This window comes from Harmonia axyridis, chromosome 7, assembly GCF_914767665.1.
Source record: "Harmonia axyridis chromosome 7, icHarAxyr1.1, whole genome shotgun sequence".
Classification (NCBI taxonomy): Eukaryota; Metazoa; Arthropoda; class Insecta; order Coleoptera; family Coccinellidae; genus Harmonia; species Harmonia axyridis.
In genome coordinates, this window is record NC_059507.1 from 36,798,241 (window position 1) to 36,819,561 (window position 21,321).

A 21,321-nucleotide genomic window follows, 5' to 3' on the forward strand; every position below is an offset into this window, starting at 1 on the left:
TTCTTGTGTATGTCCACCCTTTTTCTAGCAAAACTATCGCTTGGGCACATTCCTCTTGGGTCAAATTGCGTGTTTCGCGTTGCATAGCGATCGAGTGTAGAAAATCAAACGAAAGAAAAACTATTGATAACTAGAATTGATCGAGAACAACTGATTTCAGAATGGAGCCAATTCATTCAAAATCTGATAATCTCATCTTCACCTTCAGTTGTAGAATAAATTTGAAATTTCCATAATGTGCGTTAATTTTTTTGCGCAGTGTATTTCCAAATTCACTTATATTCGATTATCAAAAGGATAATATCTCAACGAACGATAAGGCACAACAGGAGAGGATGAAAGGGTTATCCCTAAGGCCATAATGACCCATCGTCGTTCCAGACATGACAACGACATTTTTCGAGCCATCCAGGGCTACTTTGCGACGTTCTTCGGATTGTTTGGTTAGAGAACCAGACTTCGTAATGAATTATCAGCGTCAAACATTCTAATTGCACATAACTAAATTCATTTAACTTTTAATTAAAAGGGACAATCCACGCAGAACCCCGATCTGGGGGCGATTAAAAGTATTTTCAACTTCTCCGCTCCGTCTGTGTACAGAGTCGGCGCGAGAAAAGGAAACGGAGGACCGAAATGTAATTGCTGGGATAATGATAGGGATGGACGTCGAAATGTCTCTGATTCGTCTCAAGAATGTCGTTTTATTAACATTGCTCGAGTTCAAGGGTCAATAGGAGCAAGAAAATTAGATTTATAAATGAATGAGTTTCGTAGGTCTCTAACAGAAAGGGAAATTAATTTATTTTTAAATACTTCATTCAAGTTCTGCGAACAAGTTATGAATAATCTCGCCATTTTCGATTAATGTAATATCAAAATTGGTGTATTTTGATTATATTCAAATCGAGGGATATTTATAACACATAAAACTTTTATTTACAGAGTGAGTTTCAAGTTTGGAACGCCTTGACTGTCTCGAAAACGGATCGCACAATTTTATAGATTTTGGTGTGCAAGAATCTTTTGATATGGTCGATATTATGGTGGTACTAAAATCCTCGTCAAATTTTTACTTTTTCCGAAATAATGCTGAACTTTGTTATTTCAAATAGTTTACCCTGTATATTTTTTGAATTTTTAAATTCTTGGGAAACACTGAATTCTTCCTATTTCCTTTACATTATCTTCGTCGAAGTTTAAATAAGGCAGATGGCTATTACTGCTACAATAACAACTTTGACGTTTAAATAATTTAGTATATTGGTGTTTATTGAAAGTTGCGATGAATCGTATATCTGAAAAAAAAATGAATTGAGTTTCAAATATATTAGGATATGATGATATGCGTAGAAGTCAACAAAAAACGTGTAAATAAACGTAAAAGTTTAACAAAAATGGTTCGGTAAAAGATTTGTGTCACTGTAGGGTCACTTAAAAAACATCGTTTTAAAACAAAACCTGCCAATATTCAAGAATAAGAGTATAGAATTACCACAGAAATAAAAAGAATTGTGCAGGATGTTGCAAAATGTATTCCAAAGTTTTAAAAATCGCATGGCTTGTTGTATTGAAGTAAACGGTCAACATTTTGAGCATCTGCAGCAATTGTCTTTAGTGTATACAAATTATCTGAAATTCCTAATTTTTCTGTTTCTCAAATATGGACTTACCTCTAATATGAAAAAAATATTTGAAGATTATTCAAATTGAAGGATTAGGATAGCCATCTAAATGTATCATTTCGATTTCAGCGAAGATAATATAAATGTAGCTATAACTCCAAAATTCTGGCATTTAGATATGTATAGGGAGCAGTAAAGGCAAAATATTCAGTAATATTCAGGATGTCGAAAACCAAAAAATATATAGAGTCATTCATTTGAAACAACAAAGTTCATTGTTATTCTGAAAAAAGGAAAAATCTGAGAACAATGTAAGTGATACCATAATATCTGCCATATCACACGATCTTTGCACATCTATAAAAATTGTGCGATTCTTTTCCGAGATAAATGAGGGGTTCCTTACTAAAAACTTACACTTTATCCACAAAGGGTGTCGAAAACATGAAGGTTTTGCCCCCTTTCGCAAACAATCATCTTATTTTTCAATATCATTGATATTGATTTAAGAATTGTGAAAGAGTACCCAAAACTTCCAACCTAGCGTCAGTTCTTCACCGGACTTTATTTTTCCATTCCAAGAAATTTATTTCTTGTAAAAAAAAAAGTAATTTTCCTGAGTCCAGATCTGTGCGCCTCATTTACCGCCATCATCTTCTGCAGTGTTTTACAGACGCAGAGATTATTCGAATAAAACTGGATTAATTTTCGCGAACGGAAAAATCAATTTCGATTCAGTGGAGGTTGGAATTGAAAAAGTTAATGAAATTATCCTGCGGTGGCTGATCCGAATGAATTAAATGTAAGCAAATACAGTCGACAGTCGTGAGATTATCTGGACGTTTATTTAATCCATTTGTAAATTGGATCCCGATCTGGACGATCTTCCGGAGAAGCACAGTGGAATGGGGGAAAACCTCAAGGCAGGATATTATAATTCGATGATAATTAAGTTTCATTATCCTTCAAAATACCTAAGTAGTATATGTGTCGAAATTTTAGATTAACTCATCATTTGTTGTATTTTTCTAGATAAATACTATAATCTATATTTTTTTTTCATGGCATCAAAAATATTTATAATTTCAAATATACAACACAAGTTCAGAATATACAATGATATATGTAAAATATCTCAAAAAATAGACCTGATGGACAAAATCTGAGGACTATTTCGAATACGAATTTCACGCAAAAATTAAGCAAGAATGATTGAGAAACGCTGGCATCAAAATATCTGTAGGTCTGTGTTATCATCAATATATCTTGAAAACAATAAAAAACAAAGAACGAAAACATCTCTTCAAAATGAAAAAAATCAATAGTGGAACAGTCTATATACATAACGGGTGTTTTTTTCGAGGTATATAACTTCAAGATGGCGACCGATTTAACAGTTGTCAAGTGATTCATTCTCAGTTTGGTTTGGCAATTGAATGGACAACGCCTGAACAACGCTTGCAAATTGTGTAATTTCAAAAATAATGGTTCTGTGCGGAAAACATTTTATTTTGTTTAGCGATGAAGCGCACTTCTGGTTGAAAAGCTACGTCAACAAACAAAACTGCCGCATTTGGTGTGAAGCTAATCCTCAAGTGTATGTTGAAACACCGTTAAATCCAGAAAAACTGACTTTTTGGTGCGCTTTATGGGCTGGTGGAATCATTGGTCCGTACTTCTTCAAAAACGATGATGGCCAGAACGTTACAGTCAATGGTGATCGGTATAGAGCCATGATTACTAACTTTTTCATTCCTGAATTGAACAACCATGATGTCCAGGAGCTGTGGTTCCAACAAGACGGCGCAACATGTCACACAGCTCGTGCCACAATCGATTTATTGAAAGACACGTTTGGTGACCGCCTAATATCACGTTTTGGACCTTTGAATTGGCCTCCAAGATCTTGTGATTTAACACCGCTAGACTACTTTCTGTGGGGCTATGTAAAGTCATTAGTCTATGCGGATAAGCCACAAACCCTTGACCATTTGGAAGACAACAATCGCCGTGTTATTGCCGATATACGGCCACAAATGTTGGAAAATGTCGTCGAAAATTGGACTACATCCGAACCAGCAGTGGCGGTCATATGCCAGAAATCATATTTAAAATGTAATGCCATGTAATAAAATTCATGTCAATCGAATAATCCATCGTTGTTTTATTGCAATTTGAAGTTCTATAGCCAAAAAAAAAACATCCTATATAAATAGCGCAATCAGAAATTCTTATAAATCCGATCAAATATCATATGTTAAGTTCTGTTTTTTCCAAGAAATATATTTATATTTATTTATAAATAAAATACCAATCGGCTTCGAGTTCTTCATCGATTTTTTTTCTTCCAGAATCTCTTCCAACTAGCACAGCGGAGCACTCGAGCCCCTCGACGCAGTACAACTCGCTGCAGCCACCTCAACAGCGTAACAGTCAACCCCAAACCCAATGGCCGCCGCTTCCACTGCTAGAGGAAAGGGAACTGGACACCCTCCACATGGCTACCATCCCTCCTTACCAGTTCTGGAACTCGGAGTTTCGGAACAAACAACCTGCCTTCATCAGGTTCAACTTCACGCTGCCTTGGGGTGCCAACTTCGCGGTTTACGGGAGGAGAAACGTGGCACCTAGTGTTACTCAGTACGATTTCGTCAAATTTATTAAGGGAGGAAGAATAGACCATCGTCTGCGCAAAAGGGAAGTCACCCTAGACGATCTGAGAAGCTTCAAGACGCCCTACGCGAGTAGATCGAGAAAAACGGACGTCTTGGACAGTATCTCCAGCTCGTACGAAGGCACCAGGAAGATCCTAGCGGATTCGGAACCACCCAAGGGTCCGTTCTACGTCCCGCACAGTATAAAGTGGAGCGTGGAGGAAGATTCCACGGACCTGCCACACCCGACGATAGATCTGGGGGTGGAAATCGACGAACACGTGATATCCAAGAGGGAAACTGAACTGTCAGACACTAATATGGTCAACATCAGCTTATTGCAGTACTTAGACACCGGGCGTTGGTTCTTGTCGGTTTATAATGATGAACTGCAAGCTCATACTGTGTCCATGGTCATTTCTGAGGCTGAAGGTGTTAGTACTACTTGTCCCAATGATTGTTCTGGACGTGGCTCGTGCTATTTGGGAAAGTGCGACTGTATTGATGGATTTCAGGGAATTGACTGTTCGAAAAGTGAGTAATTTCAAAATTATTATCATTTTTTGTTCTAAATTGAAGTAGTCATTGTGTAAATTACATTCGAACTTTCTGTTGGAGCTTTGTTTAAAACTAGCTTGTCTGTCCATTGAGGAAAAACATACCTTCCCACTGCCGAATTTGTCATCTCGGTCATTAAAGAGAATATAAATTGCACGTGTCTGAAAACGATCTCTGACACCTTGTCAGCATGAAAGGGTTCAAGCTCTTCATTACTGTTCTATTGTTTCCGCAAACCCCTTTCAACTCAGTACATCCGACATCCCCGCACCTTTATCTGACTCGTTCAGGAACAATATAAAGATGCGAATCGGTAGATTCTGCGGCCCCTGGAGAAATTCGGCACCCTCCGAATTAAATTCAGGATGATATTCGCCCTCTCCGAGAAATGGATGAGATCGTAAGCGCAAGGAACTCGCAGGAGTTCTGGATGTAATCTAGTTATCTAATCCAGATGAAATTTGTGTACCTATCGATAGATTCGAGAAGTTGTTATGATATTTTCGTATTAAGCAGATGCGTTCACTTTTTAAACGAGAAACAGATTGAAAAGGGCTAAAGTATATTCCAACATATCTCCTTGTGAGCCTAAAATCTTGAAAAATCTCATACAGAATTACACCTCGGTAGTAGAATTGCTATCGATTATAAATCCTTATTGTCAAGTCCAAGTTTTCTTCACGCATACAAGATCATTTTGATAAGAGTAAGAGCTGTCTAACTAAACTGGCCACGTCTGTAGAAATAAATTTGACAGGATGGGGAAACCTAGCTATAAATTAATAGCACTTAAATTAAAAGGAGTATTTTGTCAATGTTGAATTGATGATTTTTGGGAGCAGTCCTTCAAGCATGGAATTCTATAAACAATAAACTGATTTTTCTATCTCTAGAGTTCATAACCCAACAGCGATGAAAACAAGTTTCTCTGTGATCAACTTTCAATTTAGATTTCTGCCAGTCCGATAATCTTATTTATGAGTAGAGTCAATTTTTTGGTTCAAAAAATCCAAAGGCGATAATTCACAAGATCTTGATGGCCAATTTACATTATCCAAACGAGATTTTAGGCGGCTTTTTTTCTTGCAATAGTCCTAAAACGAGTCGTTTTGAGTTGCTGGTTGAACCATCTTGCTGGAACCAAGTCTCTTCCAATTTCATATCATTTGAGGCCAAAAAAAAATCGGTGATCATTCGGCTATAGAGATGAGAATTAACCGTTTAGATGACACCTTCATTTTCAAAAAAGTACGGGCCAATCCCCCCACCCGATAAAACTATGCTGTGCCTTTTTGTAGATGTAATTAATGGTATCTCAGCAGTTACATCAGGATTTTCAATTTATCATATGCCACAATTTTGCTTGTTTGCATAACCACTGAGTGAAAAGTGTGTTTCGTCGCTGAAAAGAAATCATCCAAACGTTGTGGTTTAAACGCCCATTCGACATATGTTCTACGCATTCAATTGTCAGCTGGCTTCGGATTTTGTGTCAGCGAAACCTTATAAGGCTGAAGATGCACATATAGGTGCAAAATTCACCATAGCGTACCGAAAGAGAGGCCCGAATGTTGTGCGCGCTGAGAAATGGATAAATTTCAATCGTCATCAACACTTTCACTTACGGCAGCATCAAATTCAGTCGAACATACACAATTATGTTAAGGTCCTAAGACATCAGTAAGAGATCCAGACTCTTCGAATTTTTTTACTGTTTTACTAATTGTATGCTCAGATGAACGATTATGTCGACCATAATCTGCGCGTAATGAACGAAGCGTACTCATTACAGAATCATTATTGTTGCATTTACTTTCAACAACTTTCATAGGTTCAGTAGTAGATAAACGATCCATATTGTTAAATGGGCAGCCTTCAATTAAACATATGACACTTCTTTTGACAGTCCTGTTTGACATATAATATTGAAATCCAGACTACGACATGAATAAGCCAGTAGAATACTAATCCTACTATTATCATCATATTATCCTCGGACCCATCTAGACCAACCGGATTCAATTAATCCTCTTTAGTAAAGTAGGGACAATAGGAATGAATTCCTCCGAGACCCAGGAAAACATTTTCTAATACTGATATTTTAAATGTTATTCCTCCAGCTCGTTATTTTCACGGCAGGGTAGATTGGTACATAAAACATGTCCTCTCTCAGTCCTTTCAGGAATTCCTGCGCCACATCTTGTCAACATAAAACACGCATTCCGAGTTATTCAGACGTCCCAGGAGAAATTCAGAGAAGGTACCCCCCATCATATTAAAATTGATCTTGTTGGCGATCTTCTCACTATTCCCATTCCATATCAGGCTCTGGAGAGATGTACAAACAAACGGAGAGCAAGACGCTCCCTTTATATCAACCTGGCGCGCAGCATCCCGTTGGATCCGGGCCAGTGCACCTTTTGGCGGGCCAACGGTTTATTATTCCGGGGGTCGGAGGGACACTGGGGGGGTTCAGAATCTCCGTCGTCGCAGATTCCGTTGAGGGAGGCGGGCTTGGCAGAAATCCATTTTTCCAAGTTGCCGTTTTATTCCAGGATCATTCGTGTGTTTTCAACATTCGGAATAATCGAAGTGGATAGTGGTTTTCGACTGTCTTGTAGATTGTAGGTTTGAGGTGGGTTTCATTACTCTGCAATCTTATCGTCTATTGTTTCCCTCATCAGAATTGTTATCGCCAATAGTCGTCGTAGTCTATTGTTCGCCCTCCAGTTCCAAAGTTCTAATGAGCTCTAGTATCTAAGGGAGGTTTAGTCTCTTGTCCAAATTATTTTTTACGTTGGCGAGCGATGGCGAGACATTCCGTCACCAGGTGAGCCTCCTCCACTTCGCATAATCTTCACTCGTCGTTTTCTACAAAAAATTCAGTGAAGAGGTGTGGCATATTTTTGCTAAGATCCAGATACCTCTTAGATCTCGAAGAAACTTTTTGGAATCATCCAACTCAGGGAGATTTCGTGATTCCCGATTAAATATACAAATTTCAATATTTAGAATCCGATATTTTTGGATTTGGCATTTTGGAAGCAAAATATTTATTATTTTCTATGTATCTACCTTCTGAAATCCCTGTTTTGGCAATTTTTGCTCCTAGTGTCATCGGTTCTTTTCACGTCGTTTGGCGCGCTTGAAGTTCTGTTATATTTAGGTTTTCATTTCAATATATTTTGAGTTAATATAAAACGTTGATTCACTATGGGACATAAGAAGTGCGCTCTTTGTGGAGAAACTCGCGAATTGAGTGAAATATCGTAACTGATATGTTTTCATTTCCACGCACCTCATGTCAAATTTGATAGTTCATGTTCATGTTGAGGACAAAATTTGCTTTTTGAAAATGACATATGCTCCCTCTATCTATGTTTATTACTCTGAGGTGTGTTCAATGCTTTGATTACAGCCAGACTGTCATAATGTATCGCAGATGACCATGTAGGTAGATAAGAAGAAATGATAATGTCAATGATGAACTAACACATCATTGACATCATTTTCAAATTTCATCCATTCAAATGTTTCATAATGAAAAAAAAATTCAATTCTTAGCCCTAAACGAAATGAACAATCCGTCAACTCCCTTTCGACCAGTCAAAGTGAATTGAATATTTTATTCGATATTTCTTTGATTCTGACGTACACATTATATGTCACATCATAAAATTTCCAATTTATGATTAGGATCTTGATTCAGCATTGTTGATACGAGTAGTATGGTATCGGTATAACCTGTGAATCAATAAACCTTCAACATGTACCGAAAATATTCCTAAATACATACCATTTGTCCAAATGGTTTTATTCGTATGGAACCCATTTACAGGGGCCTAATGTTTTCTGTTCATATATATCATTCTTGATGAGCTACTAATCAATTTTTATGTGGAGACCATCATGTTATACAAACAGAATTCCCGCAGTAAATAAATCTTTGAAATGAGGGTTTTCACAAACGATATCACACCGTATTTTGTGTAAAAACCTAGGTATTGAGACTTTTAAAATTCAGTTAACACAAGAATTCAAGCCGGTCGATAACCAATAAGGTAGAATCTTCGCTGATTCCTTGAAATTGATAAAAATTATCCGGATTTTCATCGAAAAATCATCATCAGTGAAAAGGCCCATTTTCAGCTGAGAGGCTGAATTAATTATAATAATAATAATTAATAAGCAGAATTGTCACATCCAAGAATAACTATTTAAAAACCACTACTTACTGAACGTGTGTGTCGCTGTTTGGTAGAGTTGCACAAGTTTGACTTGAATGTTTGAGATTGACATACTGCCGCAAATGTGCGAATTTCAATAAGAAGGATATGGTGCTGCAACTATTCGTGGTGGTCATTTGGCTGATATCGTTTTCTATGGTTAATGGCATACCCTTCTCTTCGCAATGAAATAAACATCCAATGATTTCTTTCAAAATATATTCTTTTTTCTTCAATTGAAATTGGATTATTACAAAACCAATAAACCACATGAAATTTTAATGTCTTTTGAAACATTTTCCAGTTGAACCTCCATAAACCATTAGAACCAAAGGAGGCCGACAACCCCGTTCACCCCTTCCCCCACCTCAAACAGTCCTCTCCTCAATCTCTTCCAACCGCCGAACATACCAACCCTAACCTTTAGGATAAACTGCCTTGAGTTCAAGGCGTCTCGGCCCGTTCTGTGGCTCACCTGCCGTTACGCGATTACTCTGTCCCCTAGAAGGATCCGGATATTTACCTTATCTCCGCCCCTGCCTGGAGTCGCTCTGTTTCCAATTCCATTAAGAAAGTCCTACTCCTCCACCCGGCCGGCGGACTACAAACAGACTTCCCCATTAATAACCTGGAGGTTGCCGCTTTTCAGCCATCGATCGTCTTGTCCTACTCTCTGTCTCTCTCCTACTCTGCGGGGGTGTAATTGCTACGGACGCGATAGCGGAAATATAATAACTTCTGATGAGTGTGTCGTCCTGGAGGTGACTAGGGATGGGGCTTAGGGTTGATGTCGAACAATTCCAGAATCGTTTGTCGGGATGTTTCGACTATGGTGAGCATTTGGTTCGAAACCAAATATGATTTCTAAACTCGTATCTTTGAAGAGTTATTACAAACGTTACATTAGCAACTTAACGCTCTTAAGATGCTTTGAGCTCTTGATTATCTTCTCTCAATCGTATCATTTCCAAGGTAATTTCGATTGATGAGAAGAGACAAATTATGTATTTCAACTTTGTTCCTCTTCAGAACGAGAACAAAAAACTTGAGTAGAAGCGAGATGAGGCAAGGCAGAAAACATTTCCTTTCGTCGTCATGTTATCATGTACCGTCCCTTAAAATCATCAGCAAGAGCTGGTATATAACTGTTTCTCCAATAGGAATGATAGCATTTATAAAGTTTATAATGGCAACATTGTGCCTTCTTCTCCTTTGTCTTACGTTAGGACTATGTCCTGTTATTTTCCTCAATTGCCTGTTCTTAGGATGTGAAGATACAACTTCCTAGCCAGCTTTAGGTGGTCGTTTGGTGTCAGATAATTTTCCTGTTTTGGGCCCATTTGGCTAATCGTTCAGGATTCTACATAATTTTGCCATCCTCTACATCTAGCCTCAAGGTCTACATCTTGGACCTTGCAGTCTTCTATGATAACCACATTCCTCACTTGACAGAATTGTCGCACCTTTTATCATTCTTAACTTGTAAACCTCAGATCTTCTTTATTTCCTACTAGTTTTCGCTGTTTCAGCAGTGGTCTCTATGACATAAGTAAATATGCGCTAAAGCTCATACTTACCCTGTATGACTACGGATTTTATACATTCCTACTTTGCTCTCGACTGACATATATTTATTCCTCCGTATAACACTCTTTGATAACCTATGGATATACAGTTAGTTAGCAAATTAAAACGTTACTCTGATTTAATGTCCTCTTATACTCCATGCAAAAATTCAAAATACGTTTTTAAGGCTTCATATTTAATTTTAGAAAACCGTTTTTTTGCCTCTGACAAGACTCTTGTAAAATATTCTATGTGGAAATTAAAAAAAAAATTAATATTTTTTACAAATTTGATCCACGTCCCCCATAAGGCCGAATTAAACGGTAAAGGTTCTGGCACAAGTCAACTTTCCTTTAAAAGCTTCAACCTTTCATTCGAAACATTTTTCCGCAAGATTTTCGAGATTTTGATTCGGTATATGTATAATTCTTATTTCCTCTATCAGAAGTTCTCTAACTATCCTTGAGAATCTGAATACACCTCTGCACCCTCAAATTACAGGTATCTGCCCCGTCCTGTGTTCCGGCCACGGCCAATACGGAGGCGGCCTTTGCCACTGCGAGCAAGGCTGGAAAGGCCCCGAATGCGACATTCCAGAGTCGGACTGCAGGGTGGCTGATTGTTCAGGACACGGCCAGTGCGTCCGAGGATCCTGTCGCTGCAGGGCCGGCTGGAAGGGAGAGATCTGCGATGAACCGGACTGCGAGGATCCGACCTGTTCTGAACACGGTGCTTGCGTGCACGGCCAGTGCTATTGCAAGGCTGGCTGGAAGGGCCCCCAGTGCGACGTCATAGACGAGCAGGTGCACAAATGTCTGCCCACTTGTTCGGACCATGGTGTGTACGACCTGGAGAGCGCCAAGTGCATCTGCAACAGGCATTGGACCGGGCCAGATTGTTCCCAAGGTTGGTTGACCAGTCTGAGGCTGTATTTATGCTACACGCGAAACGATCAGGCAGCGAGCTTTTTAATTTTTTGTTTCCAAGAAGTGATAAGTGGAAGCATATACACTGCGCAAAAGAATTAACCCACATTATGGAAATCTCAAATTTATTCTACAACTGAAGATGTTCTCAACAATAATTATTTTTATCAGAATTATGCATGCATATGTTATCCACTTTCAACGTTTTTCTTCAATGCAGATGTTTTTTCCCAGCAGGAATAAAAAAAGATGAGATTATCAGATTTTGAATGTATTGGCTCCATTCTGAAATCAGTTGTTCTCGATCAATTCTAGTGATCAATAGTTTTTCCTTCGTTTGATTTTCTACACTCGATCGCTATGCAACGCGAAACACGCAATTTGACCCAAGAGGAATGTGCCCAAGCTGTAGTTTTGCGAGAAGAAGGGTGGACATACACAAGAATTGCAGAAAGGTTTGGAGTTTCCCATACAAGTGTGTCCAGAATGTTGCAGCGATTCAGGGAGACAGATATGAATGTCCGAAGACCAGGACAGGGTAGACCACGGGTAACAACTGCCATTCAAGAACGTTTCTTCGTTGAGACAACGAAGGGGTGCAAATTAGCACCCCATGAGTTTGCTCAAGCTGATTTTGAAGGAGGCGAGCGGTTACAAACCGTTGTCTCAACGAAGAAACTCCCAAGTAACGTTCTTGAAGGCAGTTGTTACCCGTGGTCTATCCTGTCCTGGTCTTCGGACATTCATACCTGTCTCCCTGAATCACTGCAACATTCTGGACACACTTGTATGGGAAACTCCAAACCTTTCTGCAATTCTTGTGTATGTCCACCCTTCTTCTCGCAAAACTACCGCTTGAGCACATTCCTCTTGGGTCAAATTGCGTGTTTCGCGTAGCATAGCGATCGAGTGTAGAAAATCAAATGAAAGAAAAACTATTGATCACTAGAATTGATTGAGAGCAACTGATTTCAGAATGGAGCCAATACATTCAAAATCTGATAATCTCATCTTTTTTTATTCCTGCTGGGAAAAAAAATCTGTATTGAAGAAAAACGTTGAAAGTGGATAACATATGCATGCATAATTCTGATGAAAATAATTATCATTGAGAACACCTTCAGTTGTAGAATAAATTTGAGATTTCCATAATGTGCGTTAATTCTTTTGCGCAGTGTAGTTTTCCTGAAAATTTCAAAGTTAAATTGATTGTTAACCCTTGATAATGTCGGATCTAATAGATCGCATCGCTTGCAGTCTAAATACAGCTCCATTTGTCGATACTGGAAGAGTTAATATTTCCGTTACAGCTCTTTGTAACCTGGATTGTGGACCTCATGGCAGATGCGACTCTGGTAAGTGTCGATGTGACACTGGATGGACTGGAACCCGCTGTGACCAATTGCCATGTGACCCTAGATGTCAAGAACACGGAGGCTGTAGAAACGGCACTTGCGTCTGCTCCCAAGGCTGGAACGGAAGACATTGCACACTACGTGAGTATCCAACAAGCCTCAACTTTCAAAACCACTCGAATAATTATTTTATTTGGTTTACAATAATTGTTTTCCTTTTGGTATCGATTTATTTCGAATCCAAAATGAATCACCTCAATTTAAGCATTTACCACTCAGTTCAATAATAGATGATACAGAAAAGTTGACATTATCCAACAGCTGGCTGCGAAAACGGATGTTCAGGCCATGGTCAGTGCACCTTGGAGGATGGCATGTATATGTGTGTCTGCATACAGGGCTGGGCCGGCTCTGATTGCAGCATCGCCCTGGAGATGAGCTGCAATGATGATATCGACAACGACCATGGTGAGTGCATACTATATCATAAAGTAGATTCAATATGTATCTATTACAATTTATTTCCTCATTTAGTTTAGTCATCATCGTCATTAATTTCTTGAGTGGCAAGCCAATTTGTTATCTATAACTTGCTCCGCAATTCTTCCAATAATCTACAATCCAATTTCTGATTTGAATTTTGGAAATTGATTTCGTTTCTGCTTCAAAGCAACAAAGGCCTATATATACACTAAGTGTATGGTATTCAATTGATTATGTCTTGCTTTTCCTATGGAAGCAGTGCATCGCAGTGTCTAAACATTCTCTCATCTCGTTAACCCCTGGGACTTAATGATAACAATGTAATTGTATATTGATTATCTGGACTATGTTATAAAGTGAGGTCAAATAGTAATTTGCATGATAGTCGGTTATAATGTATGTAGTTGCTGGTGAACTTCTACATCCAAGATAATCTGACCGGCTAATAGGAGACAGTTGGAGCTGCAATCAGATCAATGAGCCAAAAGGTGATTGGCCCCAATTAGGACGTTTATAGTTTGGATTGATTGTCTGCAATGAAGCATATAATTCCTGGTATATTCCGGTAATTAATTAGGAGGTTCTATTGAAAATTTGTCCGTCTTTATAACATTCATAACGGGTGTTTTTTTCGAGGTATATAACTTTAAGTTGGCATTACTGTTCAAGATGGTGACCGCTTTAACAGCGGTCAAGTGATTTATTCTCAGTTTGGTTTGTCAATTCATCATGAATAGACTCACACCTGAACAACGCTTGCAAATAGTGCAATTTTATTTCGAAAATAATGGTTCTGTGGAATACGGAATACGTATCGCGCACTACGTCCATTTTATTTTGTTTAGCGATGAAGCGCACTTCTGGTTGAATGGCTACGTCAACAAACAAAATTGCCCCATTTGGAGTGAAGCTTATCCTCAAGTGTATGTCGAAACACCGTTACATCCAGAAAAACTGACTGTTTGGTGCGCTTTATAGGCTGGTGGAATCATTGATCCGTACTTCTTCAAAAACGATGATGGCCAGAACGTTACAGTCAATTGTGATCGGTATAGAGCCATGATTACTCACGTTTTCATTCATGAATTGAACAACCATGATGTCCAGGAGCTGTGGTTCCAACAAGATGGCGCAACATGTCACACAGCTCGTGCCACAATCCATTTATTGAAAGACACGTTTGGTGACCGCCTAATTTCACGTTTTGGACCTGTGAATTGGCCTCCAAGATCTTGTGATTTAACACCGCTAGACTACTTTCTGTGGGGCTATGTAAAGTCATTGGTCTATGCGGATAAGCCACAAACCCTTGACCATTTGGAAGACAACATTCGCCGTGTTATTGCCGATATACGGCCACAAATGTTGGAAGAAGTCATCGAAAATTGGACGTCCAGATTGGACTACATCCGAGCTAGCGGTGGCGGTCATATGCCAGAAATCATATTCAAAATGTAATGCCACATAATTATCTTGCGGATAAATAAAATTCATGTCAATCGAATAATCCATCGTTGTTTTATTGCAATTTGAAGTTCTATAGCTCTAGAAAAAACACCCTTTATAAGCAAAGAATAGTACGAATATTCTAATGAAAATTTTATTCAGATCTAAAAACTAATTTCTACTTCCTCTTCATGATTAGAAAATTCTTCTTTTTTTGAATAATTTACTTTGTTGTGTGTGAGGTTAAGGTTAGGTAAGGTTAAGTAGAAAAAGCTTAAAAATCAAGGTTCAATATTAAAAACAGCAGATAGATTCAATTCTGTAAGTGTTTTGGGAATAAGCCTATTTACGTCCTTAACCTCCACCTTGAAATTATATTATTATTTAGATCCTTCCAGAATTGATTTTGACCGTGTATATTTATCAGGGAATCCAACCTAATCGTGAAGAAGATTATAGCCACTGTTTAGTCACTGGAATGGTAGCTCAAAAAAAAAAATCGATCACCAAATCAACCCCTTATTATTTCTTTCAGATGGAATGACAGACTGTTCAGACAGCGAGTGTTGCTCTCACGATAGCTGCGACGACCACATCATGTGCCTCTCTAACAACGATCCTGTCGAAGTCCTCCTCAGGAAGCAACCGCCATCAGTTACCGCTTCCTTCTACCAGAGGGTCAAGTTCTTGATCGAAGAGAACTCTGTCCAGTCTTACGCTCACATGGACGAGTACACGGAAAGGTACGTACGCTTTTCAAACGTCCGGTTAGATCGTTAGTGTGCGGTGTTGTACGATCTGAAGCAGTCCGAGGTCAGACAAAACCTGTTCGATTGAGTGCACTGATAAATATTCCAGCCCCTTCGAAGGAAGGTCATTCTGGTTTTTGCGGATGGCATCAAGTGTCCGTAACCCACCTTGCTTTAATCAAGTAAATGCAAACATCCGATACTTGATCGTTTGCAGACGCCGGGAATGAATTGATACTAAATTGTTAATCAATATCCGAAAGAGGAGGTGTAGGAAAATTCGATGCTTTCAGTTCGTTGGGGCGTTTCAAACGTTCGAAGAATGAAATTACTCGACCTTGTGGTTATTCGAAAGGTCACTTTCGGGATAATTTGATTTATTTATTGGTTTATCGATACGTATTCAAAAAGGGTGGAGAATGAGATTACGCTAAAAGTATTTTAGTCCGGGAGCCAGGTGCAAATTTGGTTGATTATTTCCTCTCGAGAGATACTTGGTGAGATGCATCAGATAATAGTAATAAAAAGCCTCGTGAACGTCAGCTGCGACTCTGCTGGGGGGAGAGGGGCGGCAGACCCCCAAACACGAAGAAAAAAAAATCAGTCATTTCCTCCCAACTGAAAATTTGTCAAATTGTAGCTAACCCAATATCTAGACCAAAAATACAATCAGCTGGCTATAGCATGGTGGATTATACGTCAGCTGGTGCCTCAAACATGAAAAAAAAATATATTTTCAATGACAGCTCTGACAGCGACTCTGATACTGAATCAGAGAGTGGAAGTAACTAAATATTATTGTGCAACATGTGGAGAAAGTCCTTTTCTCGCGAGTGTGACACTCTCTGATTCATTATCAAAGTCGCTGTTAGAGCTGTCATTGAAAATATATATTTTTTTTCATGTTTGAGTCACCAGCTGACGTATAATCCACCATGCTATAGCCAGCTGATTGTATTTTTTCGTCTATATATTGGATTAGCTACAACTTGACAAATTTTCAGTTGGGAGGAAATTACTGAATTGATTTTTTTTTTCTTCGTGTCTGGGGGGCTGCCGCCGCTCTCCCCCCAGCAGAGTCGCAGCTGACGTTCACGAGGCTTTTTATTACTATTACCTGATGCATTCTACTAATTACCGTTTGAGAGGAACTTGGCTTAATTATAGTCCTATTGTTTTGACCTCCGGTTCGAAAACTTGAACTGCCAGTCCAAGCAATCAACGGTTATTCTAACAAATGATGCACCTCAACTGTATCTCGATCGTACAACATCGCCACCTCTTAGTGCTTCTTCGAGTAGACGAAAACCGTCGTGTCACGCAGATAAAGCGACCACACATGGATCAGCGTCTGCACGTGATCAAGGATGTCCCCGATTGCTTTGCTCGGGCACCGCACGCCCTCTATTGGGGGAACCCCCAAACACCCTGCATACCCCCCAAAACCCCATCCCCCGGTATGGACTTGGTGCCGCCCCCAAGGGCCCACGTCCACTACCCGGATTGTGTCTTGTCTTGTCTCAAAAACCCGTACATCCTCTCTGTGTGCGTCAAACCCGTCTCCAAAAAAACCCGAGTCAGTCGCTCTAAAATGTGTGGACCCACTTTTGGCTCCATCAAAACCGACAGATCTGCCTAAGATCAAAAGACAACAACGCTTTGATATTACCGAAATACGTTTCACCATTATTAAAGATATTGGTATTGTTTCAAAGTGAACCTATCCTACCTTTAGCTCATTAGGTATGTATTTTTAAGATGGTGGTGGACACAAGTTGAGCAACAATGTTGTTTCCTTACGAACGCCTTCCACTTCAAGATCTGGGATGAATTGTTTCGTTGTTGCTATCACCTTTAACTGCGTACAGTGTGTGGGTAGCTTTAAGACCTAGGCAGCGGTGAGAAATATGGTATCGGTGAAAGGAGAACAAAGTTGCTTTTTTGATACCTTACAATTTATTGCATCATAAGTTTTTTTTCTGATTCTTTCTTTTCTCTCTACGACGACATTTTAAGGTATAATAAAACCCAACTATTTTCTCTTCGAACCTACACCGCATCTCTCACCGTTCCTCAGATCTTAACGCCATCCCACTGTATAGCGTGTTGCGTTTCTTTTACATGTTTTTGTTTTGCTAGTAGATATTGCTAACTTGTGTCTGTCATTGTCTGTAGCTAAAATCTGTTTTTGATTGTGTGTGTCAACTTGTGCCGTCGAAACCAGTGAGTCAGAGTTGGAGTGAATGAGGCCAGTATGAATGTAACCTAAATCGCTGGACTCACCGAATCGTGTAGAATTCGGTGAGTCCGCGAAACGACATGCGCGACGCCTGAGTCTTTCACGACCAGTGGGCGTCTCGCGCATGCTCTGTACGGAGTGATTAGTAATTGTCCTGTCTTCTGTGTCCCCTATGTGCTGCTGCAACCAAACACTTGTAGCGAGTTCTGGAACTCCTTTACACCGCGGTAAGTGGCAGCATCCTCCCTTCTTGTTCTTGTCTGTATGTACGTCTATCCGTGTGCTGCCTGTTAAGCCTGTTCCTACTTGAATGTTCCTGTCCTCTACATGTTTATCAGAAATGCTGTAAATACTTTCTCGTTCATTATTAACTGTTGTTTGTTCATCTAGTCTCGCTTCGTTTCTTTTTCTTTTCGGCGTTGAGACTTGCCCATCGAAAACTTTAGCATCAATTTTCATTTAAACGTCAATCTAGGTTATATTGTAACCTGTTTTCAATGGGTCGAACTCTCAGCGCCATCTATAGTTATTTTTAAGTTGCATTAAACTGCTCGAAATTGTTGTCTGTTTCGCTGATGTAACATAAAATTCTTGTGTAATGGCTACCTGTCCTTGTTTTCATTCATTCATCCACTCATCATCATCATCATTTAAGTACATCAGTTGAAACAAGTGGATTCTGAATTGCCTGATCTTGTACTTCGGGCTCAGCTTGGTCTTCGAAGAATTGCAAATCTGTCGAATGTCGAACAGCTTCTTCGTTGTAAATAAGAAAATAATGAATGCTATGCCATTAAAAAAGTTACATTTACGAAGTTATATTTGATTATTTTTCAATTTATTTAAGAATATTCTGGATTTGGATTCGGATCTGTATTGAATGGACGCCTAGTACAAATTTGTAATTCTTGCGAACTGCTTTGCAATGGTTTAGTCCTGGGATCTCACACTTCATGGATTGAATTTTCCTCATTGGAAAGAACCCAGTTGTTGTTTAACCATCAAGTTTCATAAGAGTAAATTTGTCAGAAAAATTCTCATGAATTTTGTTCCAACAAAGCGGTTATAGAAACTGTATACAGGCTGGCCACTTTTTCAATGGGATTGTATTGGTAACTTTTAAACCATAAGAGTTAGAAGGTCGGTCAAATGGAGAAAAAGTTGCATGCATAGAAGCATTATCAAGCAGTTCAAACAAATCAAGATTATCAGGGCCGGTTATTGAGATATCATAAGAAAAGTAAATTCTGTCATTTTGATTTTTCTTTTTTTCCCACTTTATTTCAAATATTATCAAAAAATGTTACAGGAATTTTTTATTCGACAGTAAATTGTTCTCAATTCGACGTAATCAGATTTCGTATCCAACGTTTCGTGCTTTCTGGGCCACCCTCAACCTCATTTTTTTCAATACGGACCTGTATATTTTATGACACTTTTCGAAATAACTTTTAACGCTGAATTCAACAATATATCATACAATGTCATTCAAAGTTGATTTTCAGGTGATTTTGGCCTTATCCAAATTTTTTTGGGTCGGATCTGTATTACATTTCGGTACCTTTAGTTTAATTAACAACAAGCAATACATTTCGATGAGAAAATCAACTCACTCATCTTGAACTAAATGGAACATATCAGAATCAAATCAAGAAACAACTAATAATTATTTACATATTTCAATTCATAATAATTGAACGAATTATCATTTAATGAAAGAAAAATCGAATGATTATTCGAAAGTAAATGAAAATCAATGAAGTAAGTGTTCGAAATATCCACCATTTTGCAAAATGCACTTGCTTATTTCGTCTTCTTAAATACCTTCCAATACATACTCAATCTTCTCGCGAGAAATCACTATTGTTGGATTTGTCATTTGTTCCAGAATCGAACTTTATTTTGATATCATTACGATATAAGTTTTGAAGGCTTGGAATTCAAATTTAAAATCATTGTATTCGCGTCTCTTGACTATTTTATTAACAGCAGTTTTTGATAAATTGCATTCACTACAGATCCGACCCAAAGAAATGATAAGGGTCAAAATCACCTGAAAATCAACTTTGAATGACATTGTATGATATATCGTTGAATTCAGCGTTAAAAGTTATTTCGAAAAGTGTCATAAAATATACAGGTCCGTATTGAAAAAAATGAGGTTGAGGGTGGCCCAGAGAGCACGGAACGTTGGATACGAAATCTGATTACGTCAAATTGAGAACAATTTACTGTCGAATAAAAAATTACTGTAACATTTTTTGATGATATTTGAAATAAAGTGGGAAAAACGAAAAATCAAAATGACAAAATTTACTTTTCTTATGATATCTCAATAACCGGCCCTGATAATCTCGATTTGTTTGAACTGCTTGATAATGCTTCTATGCATGCAACTTTTTCTCCATTTGACCGACCTTCTAACTCTTATGGTTTAAAAGTTATCAATACAATCCCATTGAAAAAGTTGCCACCCTGTAGACGTAGTTTGCAAAATAAGATAAAATTCATTTTCAATACATTTGAGGTTCATGATAATAAATGAATCCGATTGAGAGAAAGACAGGTTGAACATTAAAATAATTTTGAGTGCCAAATTATGTTGGTCTAGACAATAATACCTCGTCTCAAACACAAAATGATGACGTTGGAATCAGTTCAGAGTTCCTGGCAAGTTAGTACCTAACTCAATAGACCAATTTCCAAACTTGGTGAGCAGGATTGAACTAATGCAAAACTAACGACCAAGAGACCGCAAAATACAAAGAAACAACATTGCACCCGTCTCAACGAAACGTTGTGACAACAAATCAACGACTTAACAACGTGCGTAAACAAATGACGGCTCGGCCGAATCTCCTTCCTTTGTCTACGTGTTATTGTCAACCCCCACCCCCTGATGACCTCTGTATACCACGTTCCCGTACACCTCCTCCACGCCCCTCTCTATCTCTCTCGATATTCTATACTTTTTACATAAGAACCAGTGCCCTTTTTTATTGCATTGTTGCATTTTGACCAGCTACTTTTTATTTGACATTTTTATACTTGACACAAAAAAGCAGAAAGTCGCGGTTCTGATGAGGTTGAGGGCGCTGTGTTGAAAGCTCGTTTTGATAATTTTTTAAGCAATTACAACTTTGGCTTTTATATTATGGCAATATATTTCTCTTTCAGATCTATAATATGTAGTTACCTATTTCGAATGTCAAAGATTTCTATACGTTTGTTTTCAGTCCTTGTAATTTTTTATCGTTGCGATCGAGATTTGGTAAGTACTGTAGTGATTAAATTTCAATGGAATTGTACAGTGTTGTCATGACTAGCATTACCCTTTTGGTAATTGCCACTTTTTGTAAAATAACTTCAACCATCGATAAAATTTCAAGACAAAAAAACGCAGCCTTATCAAGGTACAAGATGTTCAAGTTCAACTAATAATTTTCCTGTTTTGTTGATAACTATTTCGATATATTAGGATCAGTCAAAAGCTT

General features: G+C 38.5%; 1 protein-coding gene and 1 long non-coding RNA gene across 6 annotated transcripts in view; one reads left to right on the plus strand and one right to left on the minus strand.

Annotated features, from left to right (window-relative positions):
• LOC123685226 (teneurin-a) overlaps positions 1-21,321 on the plus strand; it is a 556,414-nt gene that overhangs the window by 497,541 nt on the left and 37,552 nt on the right. For 4 of the 5 annotated variants that reach the window (XM_045624845.1, XM_045624849.1, XM_045624847.1 and 1 more), the window contains 6 exons: positions 3,977-4,813; positions 11,131-11,535; positions 12,866-13,051; positions 13,232-13,378; positions 15,375-15,582; positions 18,028-18,054. In XM_045624845.1, the coding sequence (XP_045480801.1) occupies positions 3,977-4,813; positions 11,131-11,535; positions 12,866-13,051; positions 13,232-13,378; positions 15,375-15,582; positions 18,028-18,054 (1,810 nt within the window). The remainder of the gene's footprint in view (positions 1-3,976; positions 4,814-11,130; positions 11,536-12,865; positions 13,052-13,231; positions 13,379-15,374; positions 15,583-18,027; positions 18,055-21,321) is intronic. The other variant, XM_045624846.1, reaches the window with a different exon arrangement.
• LOC123685229 overlaps positions 1-21,321 on the minus strand; it is a 36,762-nt gene that overhangs the window by 1,947 nt on the left and 13,494 nt on the right. The gene's annotated exons all lie outside the window — the stretch shown is intronic.